At 32.0% G+C, this 21,630-nt stretch overlaps 1 protein-coding gene across 1 annotated transcript; it reads right to left on the bottom strand.

The window, feature by feature from the left end:
* Window positions 1–13,248: 13,248 nt before the first annotated feature.
* On the bottom strand, window positions 13,249–19,402 carry LOC148284441 (uncharacterized). Its single transcript, XM_088240306.1, has 3 exons — window positions 19,108–19,402; window positions 16,897–17,604; window positions 13,249–15,648 (listed from the first exon to the last, which is right to left on the bottom strand). The coding sequence occupies exons 1-3, from the start codon at window positions 19,273–19,275 to the stop codon at window positions 15,253–15,255; spliced, it is 1,272 nt and encodes a 423-aa protein (XP_088096432.1). The 5' UTR covers window positions 19,276–19,402; the 3' UTR covers window positions 13,249–15,252.
* Window positions 19,403–21,630: the final 2,228 nt, after the last annotated feature.

Raw genomic sequence — 21,630 nt, 5'->3', positions numbered from 1 at the left:
TAAAAATGTATATTCACATATATTTTTAAATTAAAGATAATACTGACATGTAGGTACAGTTTATTTTGATGTTAATTATTAGTTCAGCTAAATAATTATAGTTTATAAGTACTTACCACTGTTTCCTGTTCGGGAGTAAGTCTAATAAGAAAGGCATGTTGATTGATATCGAATAAAAATAAGTAATTAAATTTTTAAAAAAATAAAAAATAAAAAATAAAAATTGAGTAAATGTAAATAAATAAAAAGGAAGCTTAACGAATATGAAAATTATTTTACGAAATTTTTAATGATTTCGAATGGCTCAAAATTTAAGAAATCAATGTAATATTTACTTTAAAACTGCTGTTTAGATGTACTTTAATAATGCAATAAGTTTAAATAAGCATCTTACTTAAAACTATTTACTATAATAAACAGATATTCATAAAATACAACTGAACGCCTCACGTAGTAACTCGGCTTTCTTCGCAACGAGAATCGGCGAGGCGAAGTAAGTATCATGTAGGGGTGGACCCACATTTACACATTACGCTCGGCTTAGCTCGTGTTCCCTCGGCTTTACTCGGCACAAGGTACTGGGCGAGTCTAAGTTTGCTGTCGGAGGTGTGTACCCACTTGATAATAAGTTTTATGAAGACACTAAAATCACTAAAAACACTAAGAGAATATCCTAAAACACAAAAACCAATAACCCGAGCGTGCACAGCAGAAAGAACTGGACCGGGTAGTGGGAATAATTGTTTAAAACTAGCACTATATAAAATTAGAGAACGGTTTTTTTTTGCGAGAGCAAAATAATAAGTTTTATGATAACACTAAAATAACTAAAAACACTGAAAGATTACACTAAAACACAAAACAAATAACACCAGCGTGCGCGGCAGAAAAAACTGGACCGTGTAGTGGGGATAATTGTTTAAAATTAGCACTATAGAAAATTAGAGAACGGTTTTTTGCGTGAGCGGCATAAAGTTGTGGCGGTTTAAACGGCTGTTTGAACTGAACTGATTTGATGTTTGAACTGAGCCTGCCATTATATTTGACTATCCATAATAATGTTTTCCGCTAACTTTATTTACAGAAAAAAATAACAATTAATTATTACTTCTTGTAAATCATGGCCAACGTTTGTATTTTTCTCCAAATATAAATAGGTATTAATATTAATAAAATGCGCCTAGCCCCAGGCAGTGAGCAATGAACCTAACCGATTATTCAGCTTATATCTTAATATAAAGAAGTGTATTATATTTTGAAACCCAGTGGCGGTTTTTTTCTCCTACGTAAGCTTGCAGATTTGAAGATTCTCGATTTGGAAAATAGTATTTCAAACATTTCCTTTGCATTTTGCCGTTCTGTTATTGTAGGTTTTTAGTTTACCCTGAAGATGGCTCCTGCAATGGTAGCCGAAATGCTGGAACGAATCCATCTTACACGGGATCACAGAAAAAATATACATGTTGATAACAGTGACTGAGAAAATCTACACACCTATGTTAATTGAAATATTTACCGTTATTAGAAGTTGGTTATCGATGAAGAACAGATCTGCAGCAGAAAATTGGGGGAACCTGCTTTGTAACGTAACTGAGAATTGAAGCAACTAAAAATATAAATAAAACAGAATTATAAAACAAAGTTTTTTTAATAAAACTCTCCCAGTGGCCTTAAGAAGATTTATGTATTGAAGATATCTTATTATTTTTATTTACAGTAAAAAAAATATTTATTCTTACAAGTTGTTTCATCTTCTCATTTTCTTCACTAATTGCCAATTTGCTCACTAAAGTCACAGTGTGTTTTGCCTGAAAATTAAAACCAGTATAAACAATAAAAAAACTATTTATTTCCAACAAGTCTTAGGCCCGTTGTTGACGACCGTTTTTGGCAATGAGTGGGTATTCGATTTTCAAACCGGAGAGGTTTCTATGAGCTATAGTCCTTAAAATATCTTAATTAGAATGACAACTGTCAAACTAATTTCATTAGTGATGGGAAATTACTGATCGCTGATCAAATCGATTTTATCGGTTATTTCATGCAATCATGAAACTCTGTTTCCGAAAATTGATAAAAAAAAACGAAAAATGAATCGGGTTGTGGTCCTGTGGCTAGTGTCTCGGACTCACGGACCAAAGGTCCGTAGTTCGAATCCTACTCTACCCCAACTTGATTCCCATTTTCTAATAGTGAGTTATTTACAACTCGTTGAAAATGGCCCTCAAAATTAAATATTTGAATATTTGTTCTTTAAAAAAAAAAAAAAAAATAAATAAAAATTAATAAAAAAAGCCTGTTACAGTGTTGAACATAATTGTTCACCAAAAAATGAGACATTTATACTTTTTTCATGAACAACATCAAACGATTTATTTTTTCATTCGATCAATTTACATTATCTTTAACGTTTTTGCAAAATGATGTAACCTTGTAAGAAATTCGTTAATAATTAGGTTTATTTTAGTTTTAAAGCTGATTTTATATTTTAATGTTGATTTATGTTTCAAGCATTGTAATAAAAAAATAAATTAACACGCCAAATACAAATGATTTTTCGTGTGTCAATATAAATAACTCCTTTGACGTTACTACAAAGTTATGTCGTCACTTTTTCTGACAACTGTCATTTTAATCATATTACATTTTAAGGACTATAGTAAGTATGAATGCTTGTTCACACACCGGATATCATATCCGTTGGTTGTTTTCACACTAGTAGCTCAATCACAAATAACTATAAACATCCGTGAACACCTAATATAAAATGTACGTTTCGCGACATATAATCCTGCTAATCACATATTTTAATTTAACCTGTGTAAATATGGAAAATATTCCAAAACTGCTATTTTTATTTATTTATAATGCTATTTATTGCATTTAGCCGGCGGTTGGCAAGCCAAATGTCAAGAAAAGCAGTCGCCATAGTAATTGTAATTTAATTTTCACTTTTTTGTATTAGATACTCCTTTTTTGCAAATACAATATATTGTATTATTTTTTATAATAAAAGCCGATTTTTCAGCAGTGATTTGTGTTTCTTTATGAGGAAAACAAAAAACAAACCGACACGAGCGTTGACTTAGAGATTACACACGCGTTGACTTATGACTGCGTTAACTTAAGCATGTTCATAATTATTAATTGTGATCGCTCAAATGCTTAGCATGTTTTTAAGCACGTCGATAGTTATTTGTGATTGAGCTACAGAGAGTTCTATGAGCTAGTAAGTATAAATGCTTTTTCACACACCGGATACCTTCTCCGTTGGTTGTTTTCACACCAGTGCCGCGATTATGAACGGTATCTTCATATTTATGTACATTTAGAGACGGTACACTTAACTTATGTACTATCTCTTTGTACCTCGGTCTGTTCTATAGACTTGTCATCTCGACGTCATATGATCGAATCTAACCAATGAATGACCCCGAAAAATTAGTCCGAGTTTCTCACTTCATAAAAAATTTAAATAGGTCTCGTTTATATTTTAAATTTACCTTTGAGATAAATTCAAGCAAAAATGCTCGCTTAAACATGATTTTTATATGACTTTTGACAATTACCAAGACAGTATGCTTAATGATTGTCTGTATTTATCTACCGAGCGATTACAAAGCCGACTTCATTGACGTCTCGATACGAACACTCAAGCAGATAGTATTTGAAATATAATCGCTAAAAATATGAAAAAAAACATTTGCGATAGCTCACAGCACGAGCAAATAGTCCACCCTCTTCGAGCAACTGAGCGCTTTGTGGCAGTGGTACAGGCTGGCCCGCGTCACACGTGAAACTCTCTCTCTCACTAGCGAGTATATCTATAGCATCGAGAGTGAGACGCAAAGAGTGTTTGAGACAATGGTATACACCGTATTTTTTTTACTTCATCGCTGCCACACCGGCAAGATTTTGATTGTATTGATATTTGGCATGAACACTCGAGTTGGGAGGTGAAAAGGCCATTAAGAACAAAGAAGATTGTATTGATAATTTACCTCCTATTTCTGATAAAATCCATTTTCTAAACTTAATGAGTCTATATTATTTAATAATAAATTATTTAAATCGATACGTAAATGTACAACGAAGGAATGCCGAAAATCTTACACCAGTGTTTTTTTTATATTTACAGAGACAAAAAAGATATAATATGCAGCGTGTACTGGATACACATCACCGGATGGAAGAGTGTAATCTTTAAAAATAGTATGAAAAACACTAAATTTCTTTATCTAATGTTATGATTTACCCACAACTTTTTATTACGTTTTTCTACTTCTTTATTTTGCTTAATGTTAAAAATATATTTTTCTTTCTAGTCAACGTTTGGAATACTCACTCCTCATTTATTTTAGACTGATATTATGAAACGGAAGCTTCTCAGTTAAAATTAAAACTCACGTTTCTCACACAGTATAAAAATGGTCGTCCACAAGAGGGCTTTTTGTTGATTATATCAAAAAAACTTGTTTTGAAAAATGCATTACTTCATGACCATATAGGATTTTGATTCTGCAAACAATTGTGCAAAAAATCTAGTTTATTACTTGATCAAATTTTATAGGGGACTGAAAAGTAACCAAGATATTTTGGCACCCTATTTTGTTGAGACAATGCAGTGAACACACTTTTTTTGTAATTAGTGAATAAAAAGAGATATAAATATTTATTTACATACCTCAGTTCGACAAGCATTGCAAGCGTATGCAGTTGCCCAAATCATCGTTCCATACAAAGTCAACTGACTCAAAAGAAAATACAGGTATAATATAAACGTTTTGTCATTTTTCTCCTTCGCAAGATATACAATGGTAGCCAATGTATTGAACACATAAATTACAGTAGAAATAAAAGCAATGCCAAAGATTATAAAAACCTTTATGCTGTAAGATTTGTTAATACAATCAACGGCATCGCATATTTCATCGTAGATTCTAAAGCAAATCTTGGTTTTATCAAACATATCCTCATCTTGTAGGGAGCATATGTTGTAAAGAGGATCCTTGTGCCATTTCTTCACTTGGAAAGGGAAACTGATCATATTGCCTGTCAATTTCCTGTTTGTCATGAGTCGTAGCTGCTTGTTTAATGAACGCAAGTTTTCTATAGTTATCTGAACAAATGATCGATACATTATCAAAACCGTAGAGAAGCACAGGTTCGGCGAGTATAAAACAAAACCCATTTCGTACGATGTAAAGATTTGGATCGTCGACATAAAACTCAGATTTACGACAATCAAAATCAACTGGGAAACGAAGAAACACGCTAAGCGTAAAATATTGTTTATTTTAATTTTTGTAAAGTTTTTTTGAATTCTTAGTTCTTTTAGCAACTCGTCCACAGCAGAAAAATGATGTACAATTTTGGCGTATGCATTTTTAGAATAAAAAACCGCAAACATAACCAGAATCAATGTAGCCAATTCTAAAAATATACAAAAGGTAGCACTCAATCTGCGAACCGCGTCAAACTTAGCGACCAAATCAAACAAAAACTCATTATTGATTCCCATTTTAACTAAGCAAAAAAAGTAATAAAAATGAAAAACAACCATTATTAAAAATGAAGGGAGGTTTAGAACGCATCTAGGTTTCCCTTCTTCCAAAATGAAATCAAATGGCATAGATCCAAAGAGTAAAGCAGTATATTTAACCGGAGCAAAAGCCTCCTTGAAATTTTCAGCATAAAAAATGTTTTTAATTGAAAATCCGCAAAACACAAAACTTTTTCTTTTATAATTCGTCATGTTAACAGTTCTGGCTTTGATACTTCGCCTGACAAGCACCATTTTCAAATGAAATAACTGCGTATACATTTCTGACCATGATAGCTCGCTGTGAGCAATTATCCCTTAATTAATTATTAAATATGTGTGTGATATTGAAACCCCACATATTTTTACATGAATAATTCAAAAGGCAAAACGATTTTGCATCGAAAGCAACTTGCAATGATTGGCATGAAATGAATAAATCATTTATATTTTAATTAAGAGTGACACATTTAGAGCATTTATTAACGTGGAGAGATCTTTAGATAATTTTTACACAAACAGTTAAAAAAAACTAATATTTACAGACATGCACATGCGCTTGATAATTAATTTGACTGAATCGGATTGTGGTGCCCCGGCTAGTGTAGCAGACTCACAGACCAGAGGCTCGAGGTTCGAACCCCACTCTGCCCCAACTTGATTCCCATTTTCTAATAGTGCGTTCTTTACAACTCATTCAAAATGGCCACCGAAATTGAAATATTTAGGTAAATTATTAGAACACTAGTATGATTTTTTTCTAAAAAAAATCAGCCAATGACAGGTCATGAGCCCTGTAAATGCCTAAACTTATATATTCCCTTCTCTAAAACGTTCTTCATCTCTGTTGTAATATATCATTAACGTTATATTATTTATAAAAAGTTACATAAGAATGAATGAAAAATATTTCGACTCGTAGGTTGAGAAACAATGAAGTACTGTTCATCGATCAGCATAGAACAAACTATGACCTTAATTCTCCAATAACCCGTCTTTGTCGTATTGTTAACTCAAGACAAGATCTGGACTTTTTTGGTTTAAGTTTACAGCAATTTAAACGAGCACTAAATAAATAGTTCAGATATTGTCTTGATGTCCCTTATGTTTGTCAATGCTTCTTTTCTTTTTAAAAATGTTTTTAACTATTATTTTATCTTTTATTGTAATATTTAAACCCTATAAATTGTACAAATGGACAATGTCCGTTAAAAAATAAAAAATATAAAAAAATTAATCTCACCCGCATAAATAAAGGTTTCAGCTCTTTAACTTCACAAACATCAACAGATGAAATAATTGAAGGAATATAGATGTTCAAATATAGGCAGAATGGTGAATGTTACACAGTGGGTAAAGTTGCCACCTTTTTTTTTTTTTTTTAAAAAGAAATATTTGCGTTCTTATAATTTACACAAATATTTAATTTTGAGGGCCATTTTCAACGAGTTGTAAATAACTCACTATTAGAAAATGGGAACCAAGTTGGGGTAGAGCGGGATTCGAACCACGGATCTTTGATCCGTGAGTCCGAGACACTAGCCACGGGACCACAACCCGATTCTAAATTAAAACCAGCCATTGACAGGTCATAAGCCCTGTAGATGCCTAGACTTCTATATTACCTTCTCTTAAATGTTCTTCATCTCTGTTGTAATATGTTAATATAAACAGCACCCCAGGGAGTTAAATCCAGTCCTTGTCTACAAAAACTTGGACAAACTCAAAAATTGTTTATTATTATTATGTTAACTTTGTTAAATAACTAATTTAAGGCATGTTTCACATTTTGTAAAATGTTTCCCTCGGCACGGGACATTATTCTGTATAAAAAATAGAATACAAACAATATAAAAGTACAAACACATAAAAAATTAAAATATTGATTTGTCTGGAATAAGGCATTATAAATATTAGCAACTCCCAGCTCTAATCTAACACACTAGTTATTAAAACTCCTTGCATTATTTAAAGGCAAAATTCCCGACGTCTGGATATATTTTACTGTTTACGTTTTTTCTTTGTGTTGTAAAAGCATTATCTACTGACAGAATAATGTACGTTTTATATTATTTCTCAATTTTGTAGCACATTTATTAGATTTTTAAAATTCCTAAATAATGCCTAAAATTTCGCGGCCTGCCTTTCGAGAACTGCCGTAGCTATTCCTAGCAGCACAGAAAAGGTTAATTCATTCATCATGATCATCAAACTCCAGCTCGCATCATGTGGTGCATAGGGCACTAAATTCCTACACCAAATGTTTAAAAAGGCTATAAAAAATGGATAGTGGAGCTAGGTAGAAGTAAGTGGATTGTCTCATTCGCCCAAACCAATATTGAATCAACTGCTACACAAGTGTATAGCTTATGTTAGGATTTTGTTATTTTCATTGTGTGTTTTGTAATATAAATAATATAGATGTACATAAATTCCTTGTTTTTTAAACTGTCTAAATATTTGTTAATTTTCATCGTTTTTTTAAAGTTAGTCTTCTTTGTTTATTCTCAAATGTAATTTTTAAAAATATATTGTTAAGTGTCCTCGGCATGGAAAACCCCAGTGAGGTCAAATTATTATTATTATTAGTTTGTAAGCAAAACATACGAATAAATAAATAAATGCAGCACGGTCATCTTTTACATGAAGGTAATGTGACAAGCACTCGTCCAGGGTTCTGGTTTTATTTCAGGACTGTATTCTTCATCCGCCCGGACATAGATAAAAGTTTCACGTGCCAGTGCCGGACAGAAAAACATTGCAGTGTTAACAATAAATAACAGTGGTGTAATGGTCAGCGCATTTGACTACCATGCAAGAGGTCTCGGGTTCGATTCCCGACATGGTTGATATAAAATATTTATTTCAAAGGGTAAAAGTAGATTCATACAGAATTTTAAAAAACATGTACCTTTTATGAAATTAATTAATAAAAAATAAAAAAAGGGTGTTTTCACACTAGAATATTTCATAGTCCCTGGACTGGTACTTGAAGCGTAAGACTGATCGTCTAACCTTCACGTAACAAAAGGGATCAAGATACGCTGCGATAACCAATGCGGTGCCCTATGCACTATTAGGTGCGGGAAGGGAATGACGAACAATAAAATACCTTTTAAAAATACGTTTTATGTTGACCTTGGCAGGAATCAAACCCGGGATCTAAAGTATGATAGGCGAATGCGCCAACGACTTCTCTACAAGACGGATGTATTTCTACTCGATTCAAATATTTTGTGTAAATAAGGTATTACAAATAAATAAAACATTTCAATTTGTTGCAACAGAGAGGGAAAACATTTTTGAGAAGAGAATATGGGAGTCTAGGCATTTACAGGACTTATGACCTTTAATTGGCTCGTTTAAGTGGCCACTAAATATAAAAAACTCCCTAGGGAGAAAATCCAGCCAGTCTGCAAGCATTTGGACATACTCAAAACATTGTTGAAAATAAAACATTAATGATAAAAAATATATAATAATTTTTCCCATGTATTTTTAATATATTTAAAATATCTAAAAATTACCAAAACCATGTTCAACATCATTAAACATAACAAATACATATTAAAAACTTGTTTAACTTTAAAAAATGCATTACAGTCAAATGAAAATTTTAACAAATATATTTTTTTAAAGGTACGAGTACATTGCAACAATTTCAAATATAAAATACATTAGTGCATACATAATCATTATTAAGTTATCAAGTCAAATTCAATTTTATAAATTTCTGTTATTCAAATATTATTTTATAATTTCTTTTACATTGTATGAAAACATTTAGGTTTGCAAGTGATTTTTTTTTATGGAAGTTAATTATAATTTATTATAGAAATAAAAGACAAGTGATACTTTAATGCACAATTTTAGAATATCTAGTGACCGGTTTTTAAATTCTGTTTCTATTTTTACCTCTGTTTTGTAGAAAAACATTGAACTCCTTAATAAAGATACCAGTCTCGAAGATGTCGCGAAAGCGATGAAATCGGTCATTGTACGAAGATAATTAATAACTTAAGTGCGCCGAAAAAATATTTATACACTGGAACCTATTATTAATCTGTTTCTGGGAGTCTAACGAATATAAAATATTACGAATATAGAAGCAATTTAAGAAATAACTGACATTCAATCAATTTGTTTCCAACTCCTAAAAATGGTACAAAAATTTAAAAAATGTTTTTCAAACTGTAACTTTATTGTACAAAATAGGTATCGCCGCTTAGATAAAACAGCGTAAGTTGTTTTTGTTATTTTTACAAAACAACGAAAAAACTACTCATTATCAATAAGGTAAAATAAAATTGAGATGATGCTTCATACAACGCCAGGCTCAAATTATGTTCTTAAAATGAGCGTTGTTGCATCATGCCGCATCAACATTGCTGTGCAAAATGCTTAGTAGAGTAAAAAAATACTCTAGTTTACCGTGAGTTTAAAGCTGTATGTCGCACTCTTTTACACTGCAAGGGTGGTTAGCACAAGATATATTCAATTATATAGCACAACATATATTCAATAATATATAAATATCCTCCTGCGTTTTCATCTGATTTATTGTTCAAAGAGGCTAAAGTCCTTTCAATTAAACAAATTTACTTTAAGTCATGTCTGATCAGCTTTTGGACCACTAGTTAACAAAGAACACGACAAAAAATAATACTAAGATATTCCTCTAACGTGAATTACTAAGTACCAAAAAGTAAAACAACTTTGGCTAAGAGGCATTTCTCTGTGGTAGGCCTAAGGATTTTTAATTTACTGGATCAGGTGACAAAGAAGTCTGAGTCATTTTCAAAATTCAAATCTGGTTTGAGTAATTGGTTTGCTCAAACGAGAATGGATTACTGCGATAGAATGCGGAATAACTGGTGAATGACCAATATGTATGTTTAAAATATAATATGAATATGTATATGCGAATATATATGTATATGTATGTTTGTATGTTTATGAATGCATTATAAGTGCTCCGACTCAACACGGATTTTCTAGCGAGTCGGGGCAAGTTCACAGGCATGGGTCGTTCCTGATTGTGTCGCTATAAACTGTTTCTCTGTCCCTTAAATAAATGTACGTACAATGTTATTGATATATTTAAAAAAATGTGCCTGTTCGATTACAAAGATTTGTATTTGCCATTTTTTGAATGGATTAAGTCCGTTAATAAATAAATAAATATATCAATGCTTTCTTTATTGAATTAAATGAGAATTAGATTTCGGTTTTATTTCAATACATTTAAATGCGTACCTTAGTTGAGCTTTCAATAAAATAAGCAGGTTTTTTTGTCGCCGTGTAAAAATAACAAAAATTATTTGTCAGCTAAACGACAATATACACAGTGGTAAAAGTGGAAGAGAAGGAAGGTTTTTGTTAAGAACAAAAGTTGGTATGAATTCAAACAAAACAGCCAAAAGTAATTCCAATTATGATCACGGGGTCCGTTTTGGGATGATTTAGTAGCACTGGTTTCAACAAGGAGCCTGTCCAATGTCGTCTGTTTTTATTCTGCTCCGTAAAACCTTCTCGAACTAGTCAATCACATTATCATTAAATGCATTCATATTTAGAATATAAGAGACGTATATAAAAGTTCCAATGTACATTATTTCATCATAAATAAATACATTTCATTTTGATAGGATCACTCTTTCCTATTTCTTTCCGCACATCTTCTTAAGATCAATCTATAAAAGTGCCCACAATCCGCAATGTAAAAAAATACATGACTAAATTTATTACTAAACCATATAATAATAGATGCTGACTGTACAATCTTGAAAACAACAAAGAATTCTGATTTATGCAAGTATTATTAAAAATATTAATTATAAGTCATTTAGAACTTTAAGCAAAAACATTTTTTTTTTAATTTTTGGAACAACATCATATAAAATTACTTATTACAGATTTATAATAATTGATAAAATTTTATAATGTTCAACGATTAACTATGTTAGAATAAAATAATTTCCGCCTGATTTCTAGGTCATTAATACCAACAGTATAATTTTATAAATATAAATAGATATCAGAATATATAACCAATATTTTGTTATATTTAGAAAAATACAATTTGAAAAAAAAATTATCATATTTTTGTTTTCAAAATTTTTAAATAATACTATATCAATAAGTAATTAACATTTTTTAAGAACAATATTTTTAATTGAGAGGTTAAACTAAAAAAGAACATATTTTTAAATACTTGATTGTGATTGAAGGCTTTATTGTGTAAGCATTCCATAAAAGTTACAAATGACTTTTTTGAAAAGATGCACAGTTTTTTCTCATTCAATATCTATATAAATTTCATCGGGATATTAGAACAACGACGCCTGTGATTTTCTTCAAATTATGTGAGAGCAGTTAAATTTTGTTTTGGACACTATCTCACATCTTGATAAGTACAAAAGTATACCATATGATACGTGGGTTGGTTATATATATATATCATCTAGCAGCCAGCGGGCCACATGGCGACGGTATCTACCTACTGTCTACAAAAGCTTCTCTTCGGACATCTATCTCCCTTTGTTAACCATGGAGTTGAAACAGTGTTTGATTTATTTAGTTTTTTATTGCTTACTTCTTGGCATGAACACTTGACCAATTTACTACTATGCTCTATTTTTTATAAATTTATTGATATTGTTTTAACTTTGCTGGAATTCCACTCGTCCATGCGCTTTGTAGCTGCACGATGATTGGTTATCTAGCTTTCATATATCAACTTTAAAATACCTAAATTTTGTGAATGGGGTCTAGAATTCCAATCGTCTATGCGCTTAGTAGCTGCAAGACGTGTTGTAATCTTACTCCTTTTTATTATTCATATTTTTTATTTTTTTAAATATCATTAATACACTAAATTTATTTGTCAATTTTTAAAATGTGTAAATGGGGGCTAAATTTCTAACTGTCTATGCGCTCTGTAGCTGCAAGACGTCCTGTAATCTAGCTCCTATCTGTTATAATTTTTGATTGATCTTAATTGAAAACGAGGAACTAGAATCCCAACCGTCCATGCGCTCTGTAGCTGCAAGACGTACTGGGATATTTATTAATTGTACAGCGCCCTTGAGGTGATTTTCACAAAAATGGCGCTATATAAATTATCCAACTATATATATATACATGTAATATCAATAATATAATATCAATACCCTTAAAACTCCCTTCTGTTCCCTAGTTCTCCCGCACCTAGAGTATTCATCTGTTATCTGGTCTCCATATTATGATGTTCACATCAAAAATATTGAATCAGTTCAACATGATTTTTAAGAACGGTAGGCTGGAGGTTGGGCTTACCCAGAGACCAATGCACGTAAAATGAGTTAGAAACTAGCTTAAATATATCTTCTCTTCAAGACCGTCGAAATAAATCCGACCTTCTAGTCCTATTTAAAATTCTCAACTCACTCTTTGATGCGCCTGAGCTCAGTAGTTAATAAAATTCAATATCCCAACTAGAAACCTCAGACAAAACTTAATCTTTCACACCGATAACCATAGAAACTAACTATGGTTTTCATTCACCTATGCCCAGAATTCTTAAGTCTGCCAACAAACATACCAGTCTTGATTTCTTTAATAACAAGTCGTCTTCTTTCAAACGATCACTGAATCAAATTTAATTATAAACATCTCTCTCAAGTCTACTATATACCATTGTGTCTTTCTACTTTCCTTTATAATGATTTTCTTTGTATAAATATGTCCTTAAAAATGCCCATTAGGCGTATACATAAATATTTTTTTTCAAACCTGGAAAAAAACATGTATTTAAAATTTTTGATATCAAATATAAAAGTCAATGTCGTATTTTTCGCACATCCGTCGTTGTTCTACGATCCTGACGATTTGTCCACTAGTTTTTTGATTCAGTAATATCAGGGGGTGATTACAAACGCTACCTCCATCGATTCATATCAAGACAGTATAATTAACTTTTCTACTATCTCTATCTACCTCTGTATTACGAAGCCGGCTCCATCGACAAGTCGATACGTGTTTTCAGGAAGATAAGGCTAATAATGAAAAAAAAAGGGAATTATTTTTTTAATGTGGCAACATTTTTACCGAAGTGTTTCCATTGTACACAACAAATGACAAATGATCTGACGCATGCATTGTAACTGGCATTGTCTTAACTGTCAAACTTTACTCTGCCCCCAATGTCAAATGAAAATTTCCTAATTTCCCTTCCGTATTTAAAATGGGATTCCGTGATAAAAAAGCAAAAATTATTTAAAATACAAAAATTTAAATAAAAGTAAAAAGTGCGCACTTAAACATATTTGTTATTTTCAGTGCGTAGATAAATATACCGCGGGATACGGGTGCTCTCGATAGCTATCATACCTCAAAACTTGAATAACGGGGTCAATACTGTATCTTAATAATCGCTCCGGAGATTTTATCTTCAACTATACCGTCATTGCGAAGATATGACTTCCGTATCCACCCCCAGGTTTCTAATAAAAATATGAATAATACTGTATTGAATATCATGTATCTATGATGTTCTTGACTGAAGATGGTTTACATAGGGTGATTGCGCCACTTTCAACTAAAAAAAAAAAATTCTTTCTACTAAACCTTTGCAGAAAATTTATCAGACGTCACACGAAAAAATATTAATACCATTACCATCATAATTATTTGCTTTTTTAAAATATAATAAAATAATGTGAAAAAACCCTATAATAGAATTGCGAAGAACAGAGGAAATGTAATTTCATTTGAAAATTTAATATGATTGAATATTTATTCACAATAAAATGAAGCATACCTGGTTAACTATTGACTTTGTTATTTGTTCAAAGAATTTGAGTGTTATGATGGATAAAGAAATAAGCATCATACCAACATCTCTTAAATCCTATGCTTAGGGTTTATCATATATAAAAGAGGAGAATTAATAAGATAAATTAATGGATGAGTAATGCTCTGGCAAAAAGCACTTGGTCAGCACCAAGCTAAAGAATTATTACTGTGGGGGCACTCACCAAAGTTTGCTCTTGGCCTAGTGCAGCTACACCGAAACATTCTAGATGTGGGTTCTGCAATGCAGATGATAAAACGCCTTTACATATTTTATATGAATGTGATGTTTTATACCACAAAAGAAGACGCATTTTCAGGGACCACTGGTTAAACCCGAGAATGTGAGGGCGCTCACCTCCCATCTAATAGCTAGATACTTTGGGCTTAGATGAGATTCAGCAATAGATATGAGAGCATTTGCCCTCCAATCAGTAGCACGGCTCTTGAGAGGCGTAGGCTAGAACGGTGGGAATTAATTTATGGGATCTCGTCACAACAGATCCACACAGGTCGCTGTGACGTCGGGAGTTTATTTAGCATTGCCTCCATCTACAAGAATGAGAACGTTGGAACAAATGTCACTTTTTCACATGCATCGTGATCCGTTAATTCTTTTCAACATTGGCTGTATTCAAAACACAAGTACATACATAAATTCAGTGCCCACAAATAGCCTACAGGCTTTTAGTTACAAACTCTTATGCATTCTCCAGCGTCAGATCCGTATACCATAGTTCAGACATGAACTGCCGACAAACTGCCAGCAACAGAAATTCAAGACCAGAGAACTCGACGCTTTGTTATGTAGGCAAGGTTAAGACTTAAGGGAGGCATCGCCAAAGGTAGATTAAAGCTTATTAAACATAGTATAATATCTAAATATAACCGAGAGGCAAGCTTTTCAAATCTATTTCTTTCGGATCATACATGGAATCTTTTTCATCATCCGATTTAATATTCAGTAACTTTTTTCGCTCCAGAGAGAACTCCACACCTCTGTGATTATACCTAAAATGACTTTTCATATTCGACTTTTGTGAAAAACCTTTCTTGCAAACGGGGCAGTTGTATGGAGTTTCTCCTGTGTGTATTCTCTCGTGTTCCTTTAGAGTTTTGAGTATTGCAAATTTCCCTTCGCAAAACTTGCAAGAATACGGCTTTTCACCAGTATGAACACGAAGATGAAGGGTCAGACAAGGTTTGGAGATGAACTTTCTGTTGCATATATCGCACTGGAATTCTTTTTCACCGGTATGGCTCTTCATATGCAACTGCAAATGAGAATTCAGAAGTTAAAAATAAGGTATTGTAATAAGAGGTTCCAAAAATGTAAAGGCTGGAAAAAATTTTAATGAATTAAAATATATATAATAAAAATATTGTTATTTAGAAAGCTACTAAGTACTAGTCTCTCCCATCCATGAAACATAAGAGAAGGGCTACCTTGTAGGTACTACACTTCTTGTGAAATAAATCATCGATGATCTTGTACTTATTTCTCACAGTAAACAGTCTATTGATGACTGGATTATAACTAAATGAAATGGTAAGTTTGGCTTATGAAGTAAGTATTGTTGCCACGGTGTGGGTAAGTTTGGCGAGTTGGACTTTCTGGTACAATATTTAATGAGTCGAAATCTAATATGATAATATCAATATATTATATTATTTATTATTTAACTGCTATGCTGTAAAAAATTTCATACACCAATATATCATAAACCAACGGGACCTAATTTTTTGTTACACAGTTATCATCATAATAGTAATTACCTACTCATTCCTGGGTTACCCGCCACGCAGACTCCTGCAATTCAATACATATTTAAAACATTTAAGTTTGTAAGTGAAAATTCTTGATGGAAGTTCATTGTAATTTATTATATAAATAAAACACGAGTGATACTTTAATCCACAAATTTGGAATATCCAGTGACCGGTTTCATCGCTTTCGCGACATCTTCATCATCGATCAGTCTCGAAGATGTCGCGAAAGCGATGAAACTGGTCACTGGATATTCCAAATTTGTGGATTAAAGTATCACTCGTGTTTTATTTATATAATAAAATACATATTTAAATAAAAATTTTAACCTCGCCATTGATAATCAAGTCCAGTGTTTAAAAAAAGAATCGATTGGAAATTTGATTTGACACTATTTTGTGATAGGATCCACCTTATTTTTTTATTTTTTTAATATTTCACTTTCGATTGGACCGTAGTTAATGGATTGAAGTAAATTTTATTTGACTAACACATTGGAACACTTTTGTTGCTAACTGTTTTTTATAGGAACACAATATTGCCTATCATATAATTACTTAAGTTTGACGTAGGCTATAGCTCTCTATTCAATATCAATGTCTTTGACTAACGGCTATAGCTACCATTTCCTAAATGAGATGCGATTTTGATGGCTACAGCCAGCAAAGCCGTTTTTGTATTAAGACCACAATACCGTATTAAATTTGTATTTTATCAGGAAAAGACACCAATGAAATATCTAAATTTGTCATACCTTTAGGCCAGAACTTGAAGAGAGATATTTTTTACAAAGTGTGCACTGCACTGTCCTTGATTTCTTGTGCACCATATCCGTATGTCTCTTGGTGTCCCTTGGAGTTTTAAACAGCTTCCCGCACGCCTCACAAGGGTAACTCTTCACATCAGTATGGATCTTTTTATGTTCGTGCAAGTGCCATTTTTCAAAGAAAGTCTTGGAGCAAATATCACAAGTGAACGGTCGGTCAGTTTTGTGAGTTTTCATGTGGGAATTCAACGAGGCCATTTTTAGAAAGAGCTTTCCGCAGAACGGACAAAGAGTGCTTTTTGAAATAGTTTTGTGTTTTTTCTGAACGGACGCTTCCACGTCATCAGCTTCTAATTTTATTTCATCGTAGTTTTTATCGGCGGTTTTTTTTCTCGTCTTTCGCCGAGTTTTCCGTCCATTTTCACCGATCTCTTTGGTCGATTTTCTTTTCTTGTGTCGGATTTCTGGTTTGAATTCGTCGCAGCTGTCGTAATCTGAGCAATAATTATTGTTAATTCCATCGTCGGATTGATACTCTTCTTTCACGGTGCACCCGACTTCTTCCGACAGTGGATTGGATGAGTTACGGAGTATTTGGTCGCTTTCCTGGCATTGTTTTTTGAAATTGGTAGCGATTTCGACAATGCTGCAGCATTTGGAACACATGTGATCGGGGAAGCCGTCATCCTCTAAGACCTAAAAGTTTACAAACATAAACAAACAAGCTATGTTTCATCATCATCATGTCCCTATACACATTTGGTGGTGCATAGGGCACTGCATTGGTTCGTCAAATGCAGTGAATAGAGATTTTTTTTAAATACCTCAGCTAAAAACATAGGAACCCGGGAAGTATAGCTATTCTAAAATCCAAGGTACCTACAGTTAGTAAAAATTTATAATATATTTTAATTTTTAAATAAATTATTTATTGTATATATAAAAAGTCTATTCTAAAGCTACTCTTCGTGTTTAAAATAAATATATAAATTAAAATAAACTAAAATGGTATAGTCGTCCTTCAGCTAAAAACACCGCGTAATTAATATTTGTTATTTTTATGGGATGAGAAAACTGCTTATTTTATTGAAAGCTAAATTAAATTACCTCTTCGAACGCTTTAAAATTAAATTTTCATCCATAAACTGTAGCCTATAAAAAATATTAGTCTAATTCCTCCTGAATTCATTAAAATAAGTAGTTTTTTCATCGTCCTGTAAAAATAACAAAAACGACTCACACGGTTGTGACTCAAACGATGAAATGTATTCCTCAGCAAGGGTTTTCTCAGTGAAGGTAAGATTACACTGTTTCGGCGTGTTGTGTTGAGGTCTGGTCTGTCGTGATGGCGAGTTGAGGCACGATTACATTGTTGTGTAATGTTGTGGAATGATAAGGCGTGTTGAGGGCTCTTCTGTCGTTTGTGATCATTCATCGTGTTTGCTTAGCGGTTGCGTAGTGTGGTTGCGTAGATGTGAACAGTGTTGTGGTGTGTTGTAACACTCCATAACTTCCCACCATCACTCTAGCACAGACTTAAAAATTGTTGGATCGGTAGTGCATCGTAGCGCCACTACAGACCGCGCTAGAGCAGTATTATTCTAACTATAGAAGTGGTAAAGGCCAGATAGCTCCCTGACACACCACTGCACGACACAACAGAACAATGTAACCATGCCTTGAGGTAGTTAATTAATTAAGTATATGATGTACATATAATGGATTCTGATAAAATATTAAATTGATAATATCAAATTGAATTTCATCGACAAATGTCAACAAATTGTGTGTTTTTTGAGTATGTATCATTGTTGAAACACCTTAATATAATAAAATAAATTGATAATAAATAATTTGGACTCAAACCAAGTGCAATATAACCCTAACTACTTCGCTTTGGAGACATACGTACCTACATAATAAATATATAACAAATTGTTAAAACCAACTCGACTAAAACTATTTTAAAACCTATATAAATTAATAAAACTACGCCTCCTTTGTTTACTCGTAAACAAAATAGTCGTGTGTTTTAAATACCTATTTTACTTACAAAAAATTTAATTGTATAAGTTAATTAGTTAAAAATTAACGGTTTAGTTGAGGCATATTAAAATGTGTTATTTACCAATAAAATCGTCAAAAAACACGGATAAATGATTAATAATAAAATAAACTGAAATAATGTTTTGGTTTTACCTCTATTTCACAAGAACTTTGTAAATAATTAACCATCAATAGATCGCTGAATATTTTAAAGGTTGCTCCATCGCATAAACATAACCTGCATGTTTTTCCTTCGCCTTTGACGTATAAATTTTGATCATATTCCACATTAAATTCAACCTTAAACGTATCCGACATCATTTTATATTTCTAAACTACAAGTAAATTAGAAAATTCACGGATTTTAGTAAACTATTCGCATTTTAAAATCAGATTGGAATCGTACACAAATCTAACTGAATCTCTTAAATCCTAAATCTGACACTTCACGGTATTTTTGTTAAGTTGGTACTTCTAGAAAATTGATTTGCGTTGCGTTGGTAAGAGCTCGTTCCACAACTTTTTGAATGCGCGCTGCGTTCTAAATTACAAATTGTCTTTAAATGATCATAATCCGATCATAAAACTATGCGCGATACATTTTTTTTGAAAAAATATTGACAAAAAAGGGTGAACAAGAATAGGTAGTTAAAAATATTTTGTTTAGGTCTAAATCCAGTACTTACTACTGGATTTATGAACGTTTGCCGATATCATTGAGTCAGTTTTTTTCACTAAAATTGAAAATATTGCTGTCTTGCTTGATTCCATTTTTAAAACCGTCAAAGTCGATTGAAAAATTTATACATCATTATCACACCTATCATAGGGCAAAGCATTAGTACACTAAATGCAGCGTATATCGATCATCGATAACATGAAGGTAAGGTGATCAGCCTTACGCTTCAGGTACTATTACAGGAACATGATAAATTGCATTTTAGAACCATATTAAATTTTAAAACAATATTTTTTGTCATCTACCCCAGGGCTGGTATTCCAAACGCTCTCGCGGCCGTATTATCTCGTGTATTTACATAAAAAAATAGCAATTAGTTTTTCTCGTGCCGCGAGAATGATTCAAAACAGCACCTCAGGACCGCTAATAAGTCTGTTTTTTAATGTATAACCACAACATTAAGGGGCGAACTTATCCCTACTCGATTTCCCTTTTCAGGACATTTACTTAAGAGTAGCTTTCGAGTCAAAAGCATTAGAGTATTCTAGTTTTATTTCATTTCACCAACAAAAATGCATTTTTAATCTGCCCGAAGACAGATTTTATACGAATATATTCATTTTTGGATAGAATATTAGATTTGTCCATTTTAACAAGCATCAAGGACCAAAATATATATTAAAATTATCTTATTTGCTCCATAAAATGTTATACTTTTTTTAATATTATCATAACTATTTTCCCATCGTCATGAGGAAGTTTATTTCTACAGGAAATTAGATGTTAAAATGTTTTTTACAAGCAGTCACAACTAAAGCATTTAATTATAGTTATGGCAACGTTTCTTAAAAACGTTTCAAGTATTGTTATAGATTTCCAGTTTCCAGGAAGCCGACTAACCAATCAGCAGAATTTTCCGACTAAAACTTGCCACGTCACAGGCGGAGTTATTTCAAAATTTCATAGATCAGTCGTTCTTTGGGTGCAAGTCCAGGAACAATAAAATATTTTATTTTATAGAGGCGGACTTATTTCCTATCGATTTCCTTATTTGGAATTATCACCCGAGAGCCGCCACCAAATCAGAAAAATTCGTCCAGGATTCTGATTTTATTTCATACATACAACTGTATACTTCGTCCACCTGGACAGAGAAAAATATAAAAAGGGCAAGTGAATAAAATGCCCCCAAATCATTGACTCCGAAGTATATGAAGTTTAATATAAAAAAACTAAACAAATTATAGAAGGTGTATATTTTTAATTATATTATGTCCTGCCGGTAAAAAAACTTTGTGACTACAATAATTAATATAATTTATCTGTTGATTTCAATGATACGATTATTTAGTTTTTTTTTTATACAACTATATTTTAGTATTATTTTGTTGATTTTAATGATACTATTATTTTGTATATTTGATTATGTGTGAATCTTAATTTGTTTAATTAAAATTTTAAAAATCATTTCTGATTATCTTTTTTGCATTGTATTCTTTGGAATTTTATTATTTATTACTTAAATCTTTTTTTCAAGATTTTTATTCTATTGCATCACGTGTCATTATAATTTAATCTAATTAATTTTACAACGTATTTTTATTGTTAATTATTATGGCTTGACGCGGACAGCCTAAAAAGCCTTAATTAGTTCATTTAATATTTAAACGAGTGTAATTTTGAATGAATAAATAAATAAACAAATAAAAAAATAAACCTTCCGAAAACCTAACACGGAAGATCTTTAAATGAAAAACAAATTATTGAAAAAATATCTCCGTAATACCTTATCGTAAATGTTAAAAAGTACTTGAAGACCTTGTTTTTAAAACCTCAAATGTCACAAAACATTTTTTTTCAGGAGAGTGTGTAAAGTGAATACCTCAGTTTTACTATTAATTTTATTAACATATTACAACAGACATGAACAACATTTTACAGAAGGGCATATAGAAGTCTAGGCATCCACAGGGCTTATGAGCTCTGTTGGTCGGTCT

This window comes from Micrasema longulum, unplaced genomic scaffold, assembly GCF_059751315.1.
Source record: "Micrasema longulum isolate JH-2025_06_02 unplaced genomic scaffold, ASM5975131v1 h1tg000120l, whole genome shotgun sequence".
Taxonomy (NCBI): Eukaryota; Metazoa; Arthropoda; class Insecta; order Trichoptera; family Brachycentridae; genus Micrasema; species Micrasema longulum.
The sequence above is the reverse complement of the archived record's forward strand: the minus strand, read 5'-3'. Positions and strand labels throughout refer to the sequence as shown.

What these genes read in the sequence shown, in the direction of transcription:
- LOC148284441 (XM_088240306.1), bottom strand. Translation starts at nt 19,275, where the DNA reads ATGATGTCGGATACGTTTAAGGTTGAATTTAATGTGGAATATGATCAA. An exon ending in AAAGTTCTTGTGAAATAGAG is followed by an intron (nt 17,605 to 19,107) that starts GTAAAACCAAAA and finishes GTAAACTTTTAG; the next exon opens with GTCTTAGAGGATGACGGCTT. An exon ending in CTTCAAGTTCTGGCCTAAAG is followed by an intron (nt 15,649 to 16,896) that starts GTATGACAAATT and finishes TCTCATTTGCAG; the next exon opens with TTGCATATGAAGAGCCATAC.